This window comes from Platichthys flesus, chromosome 16 (genome assembly GCF_949316205.1).
Source record: "Platichthys flesus chromosome 16, fPlaFle2.1, whole genome shotgun sequence".
In the NCBI taxonomy this organism is placed as follows: Eukaryota; Metazoa; Chordata; class Actinopteri; order Pleuronectiformes; family Pleuronectidae; genus Platichthys; species Platichthys flesus.
The window spans coordinates 10,786,431-10,802,758 of NC_084960.1; the positions used below are offsets into that span (position 1 = coordinate 10,786,431).

The 16,328-nt window shown below is 39.4% G+C and overlaps 2 protein-coding genes across 6 annotated transcripts; both read left to right on the forward strand.

The window, feature by feature from the left end:
• Window positions 1-118: 118 nt before the first annotated feature.
• stxbp2 (syntaxin binding protein 2) lies at window positions 119-10,113 on the forward strand. Of its 2 annotated transcripts, none has more exons than XM_062408841.1 (19): window positions 119-234; window positions 2,250-2,299; window positions 2,385-2,466; window positions 2,755-2,831; window positions 2,916-2,991; window positions 3,193-3,296; window positions 3,723-3,871; window positions 3,957-4,041; window positions 4,799-4,929; window positions 5,035-5,142; window positions 5,636-5,693; window positions 5,810-5,875; window positions 5,977-6,057; window positions 7,670-7,811; window positions 7,949-8,055; window positions 8,136-8,234; window positions 8,320-8,405; window positions 9,150-9,310; window positions 9,435-10,113. In XM_062408841.1, the coding sequence occupies exons 1-19, from the start codon at window positions 198-200 to the stop codon at window positions 9,512-9,514; spliced, it is 1,779 nt and encodes a 592-aa protein (XP_062264825.1). In that variant the 5' UTR covers window positions 119-197; the 3' UTR covers window positions 9,515-10,113. The 2 variants fall into 2 exon arrangements, with proteins under 2 accessions (XP_062264825.1, XP_062264826.1); XM_062408842.1 differs by having other exon boundaries at window positions 9,153-9,310.
• A 564-nt stretch (window positions 10,114-10,677) lies between these two features.
• LOC133971476 (uncharacterized) lies at window positions 10,678-16,179 on the forward strand. Of its 4 annotated transcripts, none has more exons than XM_062408837.1 (15): window positions 10,678-10,904; window positions 11,265-11,385; window positions 11,471-11,565; window positions 11,667-11,804; window positions 11,929-12,085; window positions 12,191-12,354; window positions 12,782-12,958; window positions 13,065-13,209; window positions 13,300-13,475; window positions 13,641-13,802; window positions 14,157-14,304; window positions 14,394-14,533; window positions 14,930-15,100; window positions 15,306-15,344; window positions 15,429-16,179. In XM_062408837.1, the coding sequence occupies exons 1-15, from the start codon at window positions 10,854-10,856 to the stop codon at window positions 15,873-15,875; spliced, it is 2,331 nt and encodes a 776-aa protein (XP_062264821.1). In that variant the 5' UTR covers window positions 10,678-10,853; the 3' UTR covers window positions 15,876-16,179. The 4 variants fall into 4 exon arrangements, with proteins under 4 accessions (XP_062264821.1, XP_062264822.1, XP_062264823.1 ...); XM_062408838.1 differs by having other exon boundaries at window positions 15,435-16,179; XM_062408839.1 differs by having other exon boundaries at window positions 14,394-14,521.
• The last annotated feature ends 149 nt before the right edge of the window (window positions 16,180-16,328 follow it).

Genomic DNA, 16,328 nt, shown 5'->3' on the forward strand with positions numbered 1-16,328 from the left:
ATATAAAAGCCCAGGACTATAGGCTATTATTTAAGACTAAAAGGATTTTGAATTAATATGGTGTCGTTATTTTTTTACAGCCACATGGTGCAGGTGAGATGTGCTCTCTTCCGACGTAAGGGGGCAGTGTTTCTCTGTGACTACCTGTGTGCGCTGACAGGCTCTGACAAGGAAGTGAGGACCTGCAGGCTGTTAAGATGGCAGCGGGCGGACTGAAGGCGGTAGTTGGGGAAAGTAAGTGACATGTTGCTTCTAATGTTTATATTTTCAAGACACTGTTAGAATAAACTCACACGAGAAAGAGTACCGTGACGTGACATCGTAGCAGTTTCTTAAACGGAAGCCAAACTAACCAGTGAAACCATGGGTTGGGGACCTGGGTCCACCAGACGTTTCTTCCTGTCGCGGTCCCAATTAAAAGGCGAACACTGCCGAAGTAAATAATGGAATTGGGGGGGTTAAACAAGGCGTTGTTGCGTTACACGTGTCGCTACCAACGCCTTCGGGGGGAGAGGGGAGTCGTGTCATTGTGACATTCGGCGGACGATGAGGAACCAGGGAAGGAGTCGAGGTGTGGATGTTGTGACAGTCCCAACTTTGATGCTATGCTAACGCTAGCGAGCTAACCGAGGAGGAAGTTGAGTTACTGCGCCTGTGATGGAGCAGGGACATTTATGACGTCATCTAAAACATTAGCATGACTGATACTTCGGAGTTAACTCAATTCTCACGCGTATTGTAAAATATCAAAACAATACTAGTTCAGTTTTGGACATAAAGATAGTTATACATTGTGTATACCAACTCTCCATAAAGGCAAAACAAATATAGGTTTCGGTTACGTAAAAATAGTTTTTTTTTTAATTAGGCTGTTGTGTATTCATAATGTCAATACAACCGTTTCATTGTGTTAAGGGTTGGGAGACGTCTGCTGTTGGTTGTTGTGTGTGATAGGAGTGTAGTGTGAACACACCCAGACTGAGAGTTTTTGAAATCTTTAGGCATGTTCTGGTCATACAAGTAACCCTGACCAACAACATCTTGCTGTTCTCGCAGCTCTGTACTCTAATTAATCTGTGAGTTTGTGAATACTAATAATTAACTCTTCGTTGATTAGAGAACATGTGTATTTGTTGGGTTGGAGGGAGAGAATCTGGAAAGGGTGTTGGAATTGTGACATTCGGCAGGTGTTGTCGAGCTTTATGTAATGTCGCTGTCCAAGCAACCTGAGTCAAAGCATGGGCATGTGTGCTCTCCTTTGTCATTGTGATGATAATGTCTGATGAAATCTGTCAGCAGTAGGAAGAAATCCTAAGCATTGGTACATTGAAATCAATTAAGGTCTAGTTCAGTCTCAGTTTACAACCAATACACATATCAGGGTAATTCTTAAGTAATCCTTTTTTCCTGTTGTCTGGATTGAGACAGGGTAGATAATTATTCTCAACAGTTCAATGAATGCATGTTAGTACTAGTTCTGCCTTCCTATTTTAATCATCTTGACCCAGAAACAAATGTATAGTGTTCATCTTCCAGCTCTAAACATTGTCTTTGTTAATGATGTCAATGGTAATTAAGAGAAGGTGATGGGCATCAATGTTTTTTCTTCATTATAAACTTCTGAGTTAAACGTATTCCTTTAACCAGATAAATAACATGTAAATTAGCGAGAAACTAATGTGCGAACAAAGCAACTAGTCATATGTACTAGGAAGTGACTGCTGTGTTTATAGGTCAAACAAGGAAGTTGAGGGAAGACGTGTCACATCAGAGTAGTTCTTCATTTCCATGTTTATTTGTATGCACTCCTATCTTCTGTTCACTATAAGACACTGAGTTTCAAGTGTTAAGGGATTCAGGGTGTAGTTCAGAGTTTCCCTGAGGAAATTATTTAACTGATGGATGTTGGCCTGATCAATAGTCTCACTAAATATAATGGGTTTTGCATGTGTGAAATATTGCCTCTGCTATTCCCCCGTAAAAGATTGATTTCAGGATGTTTTCTGGTAAGGTGATCCACCTGTACTCACTGCAGTTTTCAGTTTGTCTCATCAGTTTGTTGGGGGAACAGCCATGCATCAAAAAAGGTCCAGATTCCTTATTTAGAGAGTTTTACATGCAGTCTCTAAATAAGACATCAAGAAATTCATTAAATTAAGTCTACAGTTGTTGTTTCTTACTTTTTGTGTGTCATTTGCAATATTTCCTTATCTTACTGTTATCACATGAAACTTTTTTCTCTCCTACAGAAATCCTTAATGGGGTCATTAAGAGTGTGCGCAAGGATGGAGAATGGAAGGTAAAAGTTTCCCAATGATAAAAAAAACTATAAACAAAAACAGATTCTAGAAGTTATAATCCTTGCGTACATTGTGTTTCTTCAGGTTCTCATTGTGGACCACATGAGCATGCGTATTCTGTCATCTTGCTGCAAGATGTCGGATATTTTGGCTGAAGGGGTGACCAGTAAGTAATATATTTGTTGCATCCTATGGATCACTATGGAACTCTGTATACAAAAGAGAGGATACTTTACTCACAGATTATTTGAATCTGAAATATGTTGTGTTGCTCAGGATCTTCCCTACATTACATCTCGATAGAAGTAAACTTTCCTATGCCCACAGTATAAATTCTCACTGCATGATTTGATGAAAATGGAAGAGATGCAGTCCATACCATTTAGAGCATTCACTGTATGTATTGTCAGACTTTTTTAATTGAAGAACAATTCCTGTCTTTTCTGCTTTTCAGTTGTGGAAGACATCAACAAACGTAGGGAGCCCATCTCTAGTTTGGAGGCCATATATTTGATTTCACCAGTGGAGAAGGTTAGCCTTTGCCTAGAATTCCTTCTATAATGTTACATTTTCATATTCCTTATTTTTTTAATCAAATTCTTTTTTTAATTTCAGTCTGTTCGTGCTCTGATTAACGACTTCAAAGATGCGGCATTTACATACAAAGCAGTGCACATCTTCTTCACTGACAGTAAGATTCTCTCTCTCTCGCTCTCTCTCTCTCTCTCTCTCTCTCTCTCTCTCTCTCTCTCTCTCTCTCTCTCTCTCTCTCTCTCTCTCTCTCTCTCTCTCTCTCTAATATAGAAAATAATTATATATGGTTTTGTTTATCAGTTAATTAAATTGTTCTTTGCAGAACATTGAGAGTTTTTTTAAATATATTCTCCCTCAGCTTGTCCAGATGGTCTCTTTGCTGAGATTGGGAAATCCAGAGTTTCCAAGGTGGTCAAGACTTTGAAAGAGATCAATGTTGCTTTTCTGCCATATGAGTCTCAGGTGAGGAGTTATCTCTTTATGCTGCACTTTTCTTATTCACTTTCATGTAAGTGTGTTTTGGTTTCAAATGTTTAGTTGAGAAAAATATTCTCTTAACTCTAGCTAATAGTTGCTCTACTATGTTCAACAGCTCCTCGCTATTTTTGTTGTGTGGAGTTTGGGGCTGGCCTTGCAGTTTATAAGAACCTTGTCATATACTTTAGCCCACTGCTTCTGGAAATGAAGTTGATGAGAGTGTTAAAGGTGAAACAGTAAAGCTGTGGTCTGTAAAACAATCACCTGAAAGAACTGTACAGGGGGGGTCATAGGTCTCTGAGGACTTCATGAGCATTATGTGAATCTACTGTAAAAATATTGCATGGTGTAGCTTGGTTGTTACAAACATAAAATGGAAAAACTGAATCTCTATTCCCCTCATACTTGCAGGTGTTCTCCCTGGATGACCCTTCATCCTTGTACCATTTCTATAGTACGAAGCCTAATGTGCAAAAAGACAAAATGATGGAAAATCTGGCCGAGCAGATTGCGACCCTGTGTGACACACTTAAGGAGTACCCTGCAATCCGATATCGCAAGTACGGAAACCTTGCATATACTGGAGAGGGTTTACCACTGATTTTATTTGCTGATTCTGTTGTTGTATGTCTTTCTGTCTTTTAGAGGACCAGAGGAGAATGTTAGACTGGCTGAGGAGGTTCACCAGCGCCTCATTGCTCACAAAGCTGACAACCCAAGCATGGGAGAGGTGAGGAACTACAACGCCTGTATCTGTTTTATTCTCTAATAGAATGCTTTCTGTAAAAATGGTGGACTGCATTCTAAAGGCGTTTTCACACTTTGTTGTCTGAACTAGTGCAAATTTCTGTAAGAGAAACATTGCCATGGAATCTAACATGGAGCTACCACTACTAGTACACAAGCTGCTACAGTTTGTGTGCTCCCTAGAAAACAAAGCAGACTAAAAAGATGTGAAAACACCCATACGCTTATTTTGTCTGTTTTTCAAAATTTCTCAGAAAATGAAATTATACAGTTTTTGGGATTCTGCTCTTTACTTTCACAGGTTGTGGATATTTCTCGTTTCTGGCTTTAATTTCCGGTTGATTATTTTTTCACGCTTTGCTGGGTCTTTCTCCTTTCTTTCTTTTCTTCTTCCATGTCTTTCTTAGCTGACATGTCCTTGCTCCTGAGATGAGTCTTGACAGGCATGTATTACTGTTCTCTTTTTATGTCCCCACACATCTGATGTGCCTCAATCTGCAGCACTGTCTAAGCATTCTCTTTATTTTACTGTAGTTGAAACTGAACATTTCCTCAAGTGCTGCCTCATGCGGCAATCAGACAGTGACGTTGAATTTGTATAGACAAAAGCTTATACAAATTTCACTGCATGACAAATAACAAAAAACAGAAAGACATGTTTCTAATCCATGATGAATCTGTGAGTCAAATCTGATCTTTTAGTTATTCCTGATGATACTCCTTATTTCAAATGTATTTAGGGTGCAGATAAGGCACGATCACAGCTACTGATCGTGGATCGTGGGTTTGATCCCATCTCGCCTATTCTACATGAGCTTACCTTCCAGGCAATGGTCTACGACCTGCTAGATATCAAACAGGATATCTATACGTGAGTGAACATCTTATTACAAATCAGATGCTGTTCTTTTTTTCTTCTCCTTTTCTCTGCATACTCATTTGTGTGGAATGAATTTTTTTTTATTAATTCTTGAAGTTATCAGACAACCGGCATTGGGAATGAAAAAGAGAGAGAAGTGTTGTTGGATGAAGATGATGAGCTCTGGGTGCAGCTCAGACATATGCACATCGCAGATGTCACAAAGTAAGTCTGTCGAAAATACATCTGTCTGGTTATATTTTTAATAATCAAATATTAATAATAGTATTAAAAATACACATTTCCCCATGTGTGTTTTCTCCAAGAACGAAATTGTATCATGTGGTTAAAATTACTAATAAAAGCAGAAAAGAGATTGTATATTAAACATAGACGTTGTTCCATTGTGATGTATTGTAGCCATTTGTCAGATTGCTTTAGAAAGATGATTTAAAAAGAATGTTGCATGTATCTAAATATTTGGCATCCTAATTTAGAAATGTGTACATTTATGTCATTACCCTAGCTTTTATTTACATTTAACTAGCATTTATATTGAGTTAAATCAATGTTTGTGCAATTACTTTAAAGGCATATCATTTATGTGTTAATGTACCGGTTGGTACATTTTGATTGTACAATGTACCTATAAAAACAACCTCATTGAATTATTATTATTGATTAAATGACTTATCATTTTCCAAACCCACTGTTGCAGGAAAGTATCAGAGCTACTGCGCACCTTCTGTGAGAGCAAGCGAATGTGCACCGATAACGTGAGTGCTCATGTGCAGTACTTATTTTGGTTCAGTTATTCTCTATGCTTATAATATAACATGAAAACTGTGTTTGTGTGATTGTGCAGTTCTGATTGAATGCTTTTGCATTTCAGGCCAACATGAAGGATCTGTCACAGATGTTGAAGAAAATGCCACAGTATCAGAAAGAGCTTGGCATGGTGAGAGGAAGGAACCGTATAAACTGTTCATGATTACAACTAACAAATCCTCCTGATTGAGTTGAACAATTTAATAAAAATACAATCTTTTTCATTCACAGTACTCTACTCACCTGCATCTAGCTGACGCTTGTATGAAGAAATTCAAGGCTTCTCTTGATAAGCTCTGCGAAGTGGAACAGGTCAGTCACTCTGAAAACAGTCATGTTATGACTGTGTCATCAGCATTTAGACTATAGTCACGCTGGACACAATCAGTATTGTCATTGAACAACAAACAACTCTGATAGTTAAAATAACTTGTGTGTACTGCTTCTTATTGCACAGATGTCCTTGACATCTGTAATAGTAGGTATAAATAGAACGTGGAAAATGTTGTCTTGATCCCTGAAGAGAAAGGTGCACATACATGAGCACTAGGCCATTGGCCATTATTTCTAAGAATTTCTCAGCTCATACACCATTGGCCAAACAGCTTGTCAGTCTGTAGTGTGTAGTTTTTATATCGCAAGGGATCAACCTGAATGCCCCACTGTGTTAATCACTGACAGTAAGTATCTTGGAGAGAGTATCTGACATGGAATTACTCATCCCACTCCCTCTGCTTACTAAGTGACCTTGATGTGATGTCTTTATTTATAGATCCTCTGGAGTATGTTCAAATGGCACTGGCACAGTCTGGTGTTTTTTTTTATTAAATCTTTTACGGAGAATCATAATCATAATATTGCCTAAGAAGCTTGGGACCGGACATCAACAGCCATAAATCCACAAACATGTAGAAGAAGCTGTTGTGTCATTACCGAGTGTATGTTCTACAGGGTAATGTCAAAATCCTTCCATCAACAAGAGCCTTTGGATAAAGCCATGGTTCAATATGGTGCCAGTTCCTAGTGTGTCATATGTATGTGCCAGACATGCCTCGTCTCCTTGAGGGGATGTACTGTATTATGCTGTATTTAGTCTGGAATCAAATGAGTCACAAGCACAGAGGAAGCTGTGCATGGTTGTGGCATTATGAAATGTAAGTGTTAATGGGGCTCTTTTTTTAATGAATCACCTGACTGCACTAATGGATTGTCAGCATGTCTGAAAGCTGCCTCTTTAATCTAGTGGACATTTTTTGGCTCTAATACGGACAGTGTGATCCAAACAACAACAGATCACTCTCAGCTGTCATGCGTTAACGTGTTCTACATTGTTTGGGCAACCCAATACAAATGCATGTGCAGTATTATGAACAAAGGGATGTGCGTTTTTTTATTTGTGCTTCTCTAGTCACTGTTCAGATTCAGTCGCACACAAAAGGCTCCGATGCTGATTTGCCCTAACAAGGCTTAGTCGAAATTTGTTTTAAAGCTTTCCAAGACTTTTTAAGGAGGTCACACAGTGCCCAGGATTGCATAAAGGGGAAATCCCCCAAAGCTAGATGTAAGTATAAAAGCCCAGGTTAAGGGGCAAATATTTTCCATTATTTTGGACATAGTTAAAGGATTACATAATGCAGGAAGTTTACAGTGCAATTTAGTGTTAATTTATTTAGGGACAAATTTGTAAATATTCATTATTGGATTATTGGAAAGATCAGTTTTCAGTGCTTGGACTGCCATCATAACCTTTTTAAGTAATTTAGTGAAAGAGTTCTAGTGATATTCTGTACTTTTACGGTTCATGGAAGTAGAAGTGAATTCGAGAGGCCAATAGTCCCGTGAGTTGACTGTCAGCTGACAGAGTTATAAGTGTTATGTGAGATTCCAGCAGCAGTTAATAGTTAACCATGGTTGTCTTCCACAGGACCTGGCAATTGGAGCAAATGCAGAAGGGGAGCCACTGAAAGATGCTATGAAATGCATTGTTCCTGTGCTTCTCAACCAAGATATTGAAGCTTATGACAAAATCCGCATCATCCTGCTGTACATATTTCACAAGAAAAAAGGTGTGGCCCTTGACACAACTCTTTCTGTTTCCACTAAAAACCTGCATTTTCTTTTTGTGGATTGCAAGAAATGCGTTTGCGGCTACTTCAATAGACTGAGTTGCTCACACCTATTAAGAGTCTGGTTATCCATGCAGGCATCGGGGAGGAGAATCTGGTAAAGCTCATCCAGCATGCTAACATACAGGCCGACAGCAACATCATCACCAACCTGCAAAACCTGGGCTGTAACATCATAGCTGGGGTAAGTTTCTCGATGGCAATTTGGCTCCAGTCTCAATGTTGTTTACTCTCCATGTTTACATGAGATATGTTGCTTATCAGGGTCGCAATGCTGGGAACACGCTGCCAGAGCGAAAGGAGCGCAAAGAGAGCACATACCAGCTCTCTAGATGGACACCAATCCTGAAAGATGTCATGGAGGTATAACAGCTCAAATATGGTGTTAGTAGCCCACCTGCCCCGTTTTGCTTCAGCTTTTGAGAACATCTGTGTTTCTGTAATGCAGAGTGCCATAGAAGACAAACTGGACAGAAAGCAATGGCCATTCATCTCTGATCCTGCTCCCATCAATACAACTCAGACTGCAGTCAGGTGGGTGAAATAATATGTGAGCTGTAGATGGTTAAGTTTATGAGAGTTCAAGATATATATATGTAAACAAAATAAAAATATGGTTGCGATATTTAAAAGGAAAAATATGAGATCTTAGAAAAAAATCTAATGTTCAAATGAAACAGAAAAATTGTCAATTTAGCTTTATTTTTTTTGTACCAGCAAAAATATAAACAGGGGACACAGACAGATTAATGTCAAAGAAAGCTTTTATCTCTGTAACTTAGTTGGAGATCCATCTCATATTTGACAAAGCAGGCTGGAGATGAAAAGGTGAAATTAAGCCAGTTTTGCTTTAAATAGTCTTTAATCCCTCAGGGAATACCCACCATGATGATGGTGCTTATGCTAGCCACACTGATGGACCTGGATTCAGTCATAATCTGTATAATGCCGAATGTCTCCTTCCTTTCAGCAAAGTGCAGAATTAAATCTGAGTGGTCATTAGTATTAACACTAGAATATAGTCTGGCTACAGCACATAGGACTGGACACACATTTGAAACAGGACATGGCAATGTCCGGCTTTAAACTATGTATAGCAACAAGACAATTTACTTAAATAAAGCTCATCTCGAAACTGGAAAAAAAAAAAGTTATTGCATTACATAGTAGCTGCTGTTATTGAATCTCTGTTGAGTACTAAAACTGGCTGCTCATAAACAGGTCTTAGTTTTAGTAATAATTACTATTTGCTAAATTATAGTTTTATTTCTTTTACAGCAGTGCACGCTTTGGACACTGGCACAAAAATAAGTCTCCAACAGAATATCGCACTGGACCTCGACTTATTGTTTTTGTGATTGGTGGGGCGTCCCACTCCGAGATGCGTTCTGCTTATGAAGTCACTCGCGCCACTGAGGGGAAATGGGAAGTGTTGATCGGTAAGCAATCCCTGTTTGAAAGGCTGTGGTTCTTGTATCTGCCTCTTCCAGAAATCAAATGTTGAGTACGATTTTCTTGTTATTCTTTTTTTTCCAAATGTATTCATCCCTCTCTTCTTAACAGGGTCCTCTCACATCCTGACTCCAACCAGCTTCCTCAATGACCTCAAGAGTCTGGACCAAGTTCCTAATCCTGATTGTTAGAGAGCGACGACACTGAACAGGAAGGAGCACCCTGGCAAAGGGTTTAGTCTCTTATTTCAGATTATCGGGTCATCAAAGAGAAATATGAAGAGAAATTTTAGCAGTAGCCATAGAGGGAAAAATTTGTGAATCATAATTTTCTTTTAGAGCGTTATTTTTATCATTTATTTTGTCGTGTGGGATCTGTACACTGCTGTGATTGACACTGTATTAAAATATTTAACAGAATTGCTAATATTTAGATTATTGTACTATTCTCATTCAAAATCTTATTTTTGTTACTGTGTTATATTTGATTTCCCTAATTTTGTATTCAAAATCTGCATAATTTCAACAAAACTGGATCGTCCCACATACAAAATCTTATTCAAGTTTATGTACATAGGTCAATGGATGTTTGCATTGTTCGTTTAGTGAAATTAATTGTGTGAAATCTCTCCCCCTTGGAAATTGAATCTCAGACAAAGTGTCTCAACTGCTGTCGTATGATATCTTGCACATGCATAATATGTTTATATATTCCTGGGAGCAAGTGTGGTGGGTGTTTGTTTATTTGTTGTTAAAAATGAGCTATTAAAGAAATATAAGATTGACTTAAATTTATGTATTGTGTGAAGTGCTTCAGAGGACTTTGAATGGGCATAATAAGTTGATAAAAATAATGTAACTACCATAGTAATATCAAATGTGTAGTTGCCCCTGGATAGAATATAGTCAAATGTATTTTATTCACAACTTTATTCAATTGATCGAACCAGTGTTTAAAATAAAAATAATATGAATTTATAACATAACTGCCATGCTATAATTTCCACCTTTTTCTTTAATACATTTGTGTTTTTTAGTTTCGGCTAAAATGAACCCACGGTGCAAATATCCATCTCTGTATTTTCCTGCCTACACCTTTCAATGAGAGCGAGGCAGACTCAAAGACACAAAGTTTAAGGAAAGTGTTAGGCCATAACGCAGAGCATGTATACCGACCTATCAGTGTAAAAGATGATCCCCTCCATGCTGAGGATTATGTTTTCATCTGGGATTACAGATGGTAATATTAACAACAGCACACCGGCTGGGGTCTTAATGGCAATGGGTTAATACGCAGCACTTAAGTCTGTTTAAAAGCCTTGCACCGAGCCACATCCAGAACACATCTGGAGCAGCATCGATTGGGATCACAGATGCCAAGGCATACATAGACAGTAGTTCTGTTCAGGACGTAGTGAATGAATCTTCACCGATCACAGGAAATACTCTTGTGTAACTTTCTGTAAAGTTTCTCAGATCAAATAGTTTTTATTCAGGAACCTTTTTCCATTTCTTTGTATACTTTTTCATTATGGCAGCTGCTGAAATGGACTCGAATGCAGAAGCTACCAACAACATGCTGGTAGGTCTTTTGGAATGTAACACTCACTTTTAACTTGAATGTTGTGTTCTTGTAAAATATTAAGAATTTATTTTGTTAAATAGATGATTGTATCTAAATTCTAGTCTGTGGTTAAAAAAATTGAAAATGTATTATGTTGTTTTTATGCTTTTCGTGCAATGTGTTGACGGTGTAACATATTGTTGAATTTTGATGATACATTCATGTTTTAGCTGAGTGTTTCTGTGATTACATATATCAGGTAATAAGCCACAATTGTTTTGGTCAAAAGATTCAATTGTCAAGGATAAAAACATTGTCTCTAAATTGTGATGTTGCACTTACATTATTTAATTCTCTGCCAAATCTTTTGTTCCACAGAAATCTCCAGAACAGGATCAGATCCTGAACATCATGAGTCTCTCGGGACGTGGACGAATGGATGAACAACGTTGCACCTTGAGTCCTGCTAAAACTGCACAAATCAAAACCACACCTGCTGGTAGAAAGAATTGCTGCATTAGATACTAGCTACATTGCATGTGTCCTTTTGTACATTGTGGACATTTTCCTCTTTGTCCCCACAGGTTCAAACCATAAGGAGTTCTCCAATACCCTGGACAACAAGCAGGGACAATGCCTGGATAACCTCAAGTTTTCATTGGCGGGAATTAAAGACCAGGTACCAGGCTATAGGTTATCAAAGTGCTGAGTGTATCGGCCTGCACAGATGGTGGGATGAATAAATAACACTGTCCTCCAAAATATGACTTGTTTCCTCAGAAACCTTTGAGTGACAAGAACGACTCTGCACCTCACATCTCTGTGACCGAGAGTACTCCAGATAGTCACAGGAAACTTCAGTCACCCGTCCACCAATTAGATGTTCCCCCTCAGCGTGACCGCTCCAATACCATAAAGGTGCGTTCTATCCTATATTCACACAGCTTTAATTACTACAGACGTCTCCTGCTGGATTGCTTATATAATTCAATATCGCATCTCCATTTGGTAAAATTGCTGTCACGCTGTTTTTGTCCAATAGACAGAATCACATGATGATCAGGCTAAGTTCATGAATATGATCAGCCATGGACAGCGAGGGCGCATGGACGACCAGTGCTGTTCCTTGAACCCCAGCAAGAGCGCTCCCTGCACACCCCAAAACACAGACAGAAAGCTTGCAAGTACAGGAAACACAGGTGAAGGATCGCTTCCTCCATGTTCCGACAAGTTGCATTTTCATTTCTTAAATCGAATCATCTTCAGGTTACTAAGTCACCGATTTTGTGTTCCCTCTGCCCCAGGTCCAGATTCTGAAATGTTCTTCAATCTCTTGGCCAACACCCAAAGCAACCGGCTCGATGACCAGCGAGTTTCTCTGCAGCCATTACCGGGATTACCGAAAGAAAAGACATCTCCCGCTGCAGGAGATTCAAGCTACTTGTGTTACATGGTCTCTAAAGTCCAGGTTTGTACTTTTTATTTTCAGAACAAAAAGACAAAAATCTGCAATCGGAAAAAAGTTAATGTATTGACGTCAGCACTGATTTTAAATGTTCAAACTGGTCACTATAATATTAACAAATCTTAAACAAATAAAATATGATTCGTAGGATGCTACAAAGCCATATCTCCAAACAGCCATAACTTCACAAAGCAGTGCAGTTTCTCATTTATGGTTTGGATGTGCATCACTTCAAGGTTCTCATGGAAACATATAACAATATGTTATGTTATTATTATTAAATGTTATTATCTTAAGAACCATTAATAAGGGAAAGTTTTTTGTAATTTAGATGAGACCATGATTAAAGGATCATTTAATAATGGTCTGTTGGATTTTTTTCATGATAAGAAAAGACCAGAAATGCTGAAAGATCATGATATATTTTCAGGGTTCCAGAATGGATGAGCAAAGATGCTCCCTGCCTCAAATCCTCAAGCCAGAGAAAAAGACTTCTCCAAACAAGGATATGTTAACTCCTGGTTCAGGTCCTCCACGCTCAGCGTCTTTCAGCCCCGGCTCAGACGTAGAACGACTTAAGAGTAAAGATAAATCATCTAAAAAACAGGTGAATTATATAAACTCACAACATCGACATTGGAAAACAACAGAGCAAAATGTTTGAAATGTGAATGTTCATTTGTCTTTGCATTTTTTTTTTCTTCCACACCCAGGACTTGACTAGCGCCGAACAGGATGCGTTATTTGACTTAATGAGTAATTTCCAGCGCGAACATATGGATGAGCAGCGATGTGTCTTAAATGCTAGTCCTCAGGCCCCACCCAAACACAAGCCCAGTCAGAGCACTGTGCCCACAGGTTAGAGTCCAAACATGTTTGCCTTCCTATCAATAGTGATAGTAAGGGTTTATATGTGTGCTCAAAATGTCTGTCTTTTCACCGTCCCAGGTCCAGATTCTGAAAAGTTTTTCAGCTTGCTGGCCAACTCTCAAGGCCGACGGCTTGATGATCAGCGAGTGTCTCTTCTTTCATTGCCAGGAATACAAAATGGGGGTAGCAAATCAACATCGAGTGCTGCAGAGAGGGACGCAAGCCACTTGTGTTACATGGTCTCCACACTTCAGGTTGGCCTCATACTTCATGTGATGTAAAAACCAATGTGAAAAATGTAATTATTCCTGTTAATTTAGACTCACAATGTATATGTTAAAAAGAAAGAATATGTTTAAGAATAAGCCCAACCACTTGGATCCGTCTTTACAACAGTGATTTGTATTTTACACTCACAGGGATCAAGGATGGATGAACAGCGATGCTCTGCACCTCAGATCTTCCACAACCCTGGGGCCCAATCTACTCCACTCAAAGATCGTCCCAATTCAGAGACATCTGATAAAGCTGTGCAGAGGTCTGCCTCATTAAGCCGCGCCAAAACCGCCCAAGATCAGCAGGTGAGATGCTGCTTAATACACAGCTCATTGTTTTGAACCCTTCGACTATTACTCTTTATTTTTAAAAACGTATCACGTACCACACAACTCTGGAATTATCGAGTTTTGGAAAAACTGTCAAGGACGTGTAGAAATGATGACTCAGACACCCACATGTGTTTCCAGATAGATGTTGTTACAGTGGTAGCTGTAACAACATTAAAATGACATGGGATAGATAGGAAAGCCCATTTCCCTCATTTTGAAGAACAAATGTTATTTCATGCTGCTTATTTCGAGTCTTGTGAGCCTCATTTTTGCGCAATTTGTGACTTGTACCGCTGCTGATGTCTTTTCTTTGACAACATTTATTAGCCGGCTCTTCCCGCTGAGCAGGACAAGTTTCTCAATATGATTAGTCATTCACAAGGCGGACGTATGGACGAGCAGCGTTGCTCTTTGCAACCAAGCAGAAGCACACCCGCCACACCCACACACAATGGAAACTCTAATGGGCCAACAGGTCAGAAACGGCACACAAGGCACGCGGGTCAACAATGTGTTTTATGCTAGTTACATGTCACGGAAATAACTCTTGACTCTTTGCAACAGGTGCAGATGCTGATGCATTCTTCAAAATCATCACCTCCAGTCAAGGGCGACGGCTAGACGATCAACGCGTTGCCCTGTCTCGCCTGCCGGGGATAAGTGGGAATTCTGAACGTAAAGAAAGTACAAAGGTTGAAATCCCAGTAAGAGACACCACATTTAATTATTGGTGGTGTGGAAGTAACGAATATTCCCAAATATTGCTAACTATGGCTCGTTGTCATTTTTATGTCACACTTCCAGAAAGTGAGAGGTATGCAGGTTGTGACGTGACACATTCCTTTTGACTAACAAGCTCTAACTCATGGCAGAAACATCGTGCCATATAATTCTTTGGAGCATCTGTAGGGCTCGGTTACATGGATCTCAACTCTAGAACTATGGACACACATCTGTAATCACTGTAGAGAATAAAAGCATGTTAAGACAGCGATATTTGCCTTACACTGAGCCTTTAACCCACAATAACCTCAAAAGAAGTCACAGCTGTGAAATACTTGACAGCTCAATAGCCTATTGTTTTGAATTTCTCTTGTAAGGCCTGTCCTCCACTCATCACTGTGGCTGAAAGTACACCAACTACACCGAGGAAGGGCGATTCCAGACCGACCTTGCAGCCCCAAATGGTCAATGCAGCATCTGGCCTGCCCAGATCTGCGTCATTTACCCCTGAAACTGAATATCAGAAGAATCTCCACTCTCCAGCACAGGTAACATGTTTACCTCAAATAAAAACAGATGTAGGGGATGGAGTCAAGCTCCTCTCTTTGTGAGTTTCAGCAATAAGGGGCACATCTGACCATCTGCTGCTGGAAGTGATTTTAAAGTGTGGTCTTTGTGTAAAGCTTTCATGAAAGGCTAAACATTGTGAAACCTTAAGACGCTGTATTGAAGAATAACTTGTTTTTTTTACAGGTTACAGTGAGGGTATCAATGAGTTTCACACCACAGCAGGTAAGCTCAACTGCACCAAGGTTACTGTCTTGAAAAAAGCTGTGTGTCTTAATCACTGCTAATTGACCCTTATATCTATCGAAGGGACAGGAGAATGCTGTTCAACAGTGTGCATTCCCAGAGGTGTTCCTCACTCTAGGAGCACCAGGAGATACCTTTGTGATTCCCCTCAGCCCAGGACTTGGTAGACCCCTGTCCTTCAACTTAAACCTTGTCCCAAAAGACGATGTTAATTCCAGGCACGGCTCTCCAAGCCACGCAAGTCCCAGGAAAGCTCGCTCAAGACCGCCGTCTCCTAACCCAAGTGCAGCCAGCAAAGCACATGCTGTAACTTCAAGCCCACATATCAGCCCAGATGATGACTGCTTCTCTCTGATTGAGAAGGTTCATATGGCCCAGCTGCAGAGAGCGATGGCTGAAGGAGGACAAAGTCAAAAAGGAGATTCTGGAAGGGGGAGAGACAAGACAGGGGAAGGAAAGGGAAAGGGGGAGGGGAAGAAAGATAGGAAGGATGGTGGCAATAAACAATAGTCAGGTTGGCAACACTGTCAATTTTCTTTTGAGGAACATGATTAAGAAGAAATGTGAAGTGTCAGTAGTTAAACTAGTTTATACAATTGTTTTTGATTCTCAAGATGAGCAGATGATCCTGTTTTATTTGACTGGGCAAATATTTCATATATATGTTGGTACACATTGTGTGTACATGAGTGGTTTGGGTGAGAACTAATTGCATTGCTTTTTCAAATGTAAAAACATTTTATGCTGTTAAATGATGTAATACTGCTTTAGCTGCTTATCCAAAGAGAGACGCTGTAGCTTGGCTGTAATTTAACCCACAACTCTGGCAAACTGTGTGAAACTGATAATAACAATAAAAAACAGAAAAATTAAACCTGATAAGCTGTTCGTGTTTGTGCTTTATTAGTTCATGTACACAATCGGCAAAGAACAAAGACTGTATGGGTTAAAAACAGCCTTCAC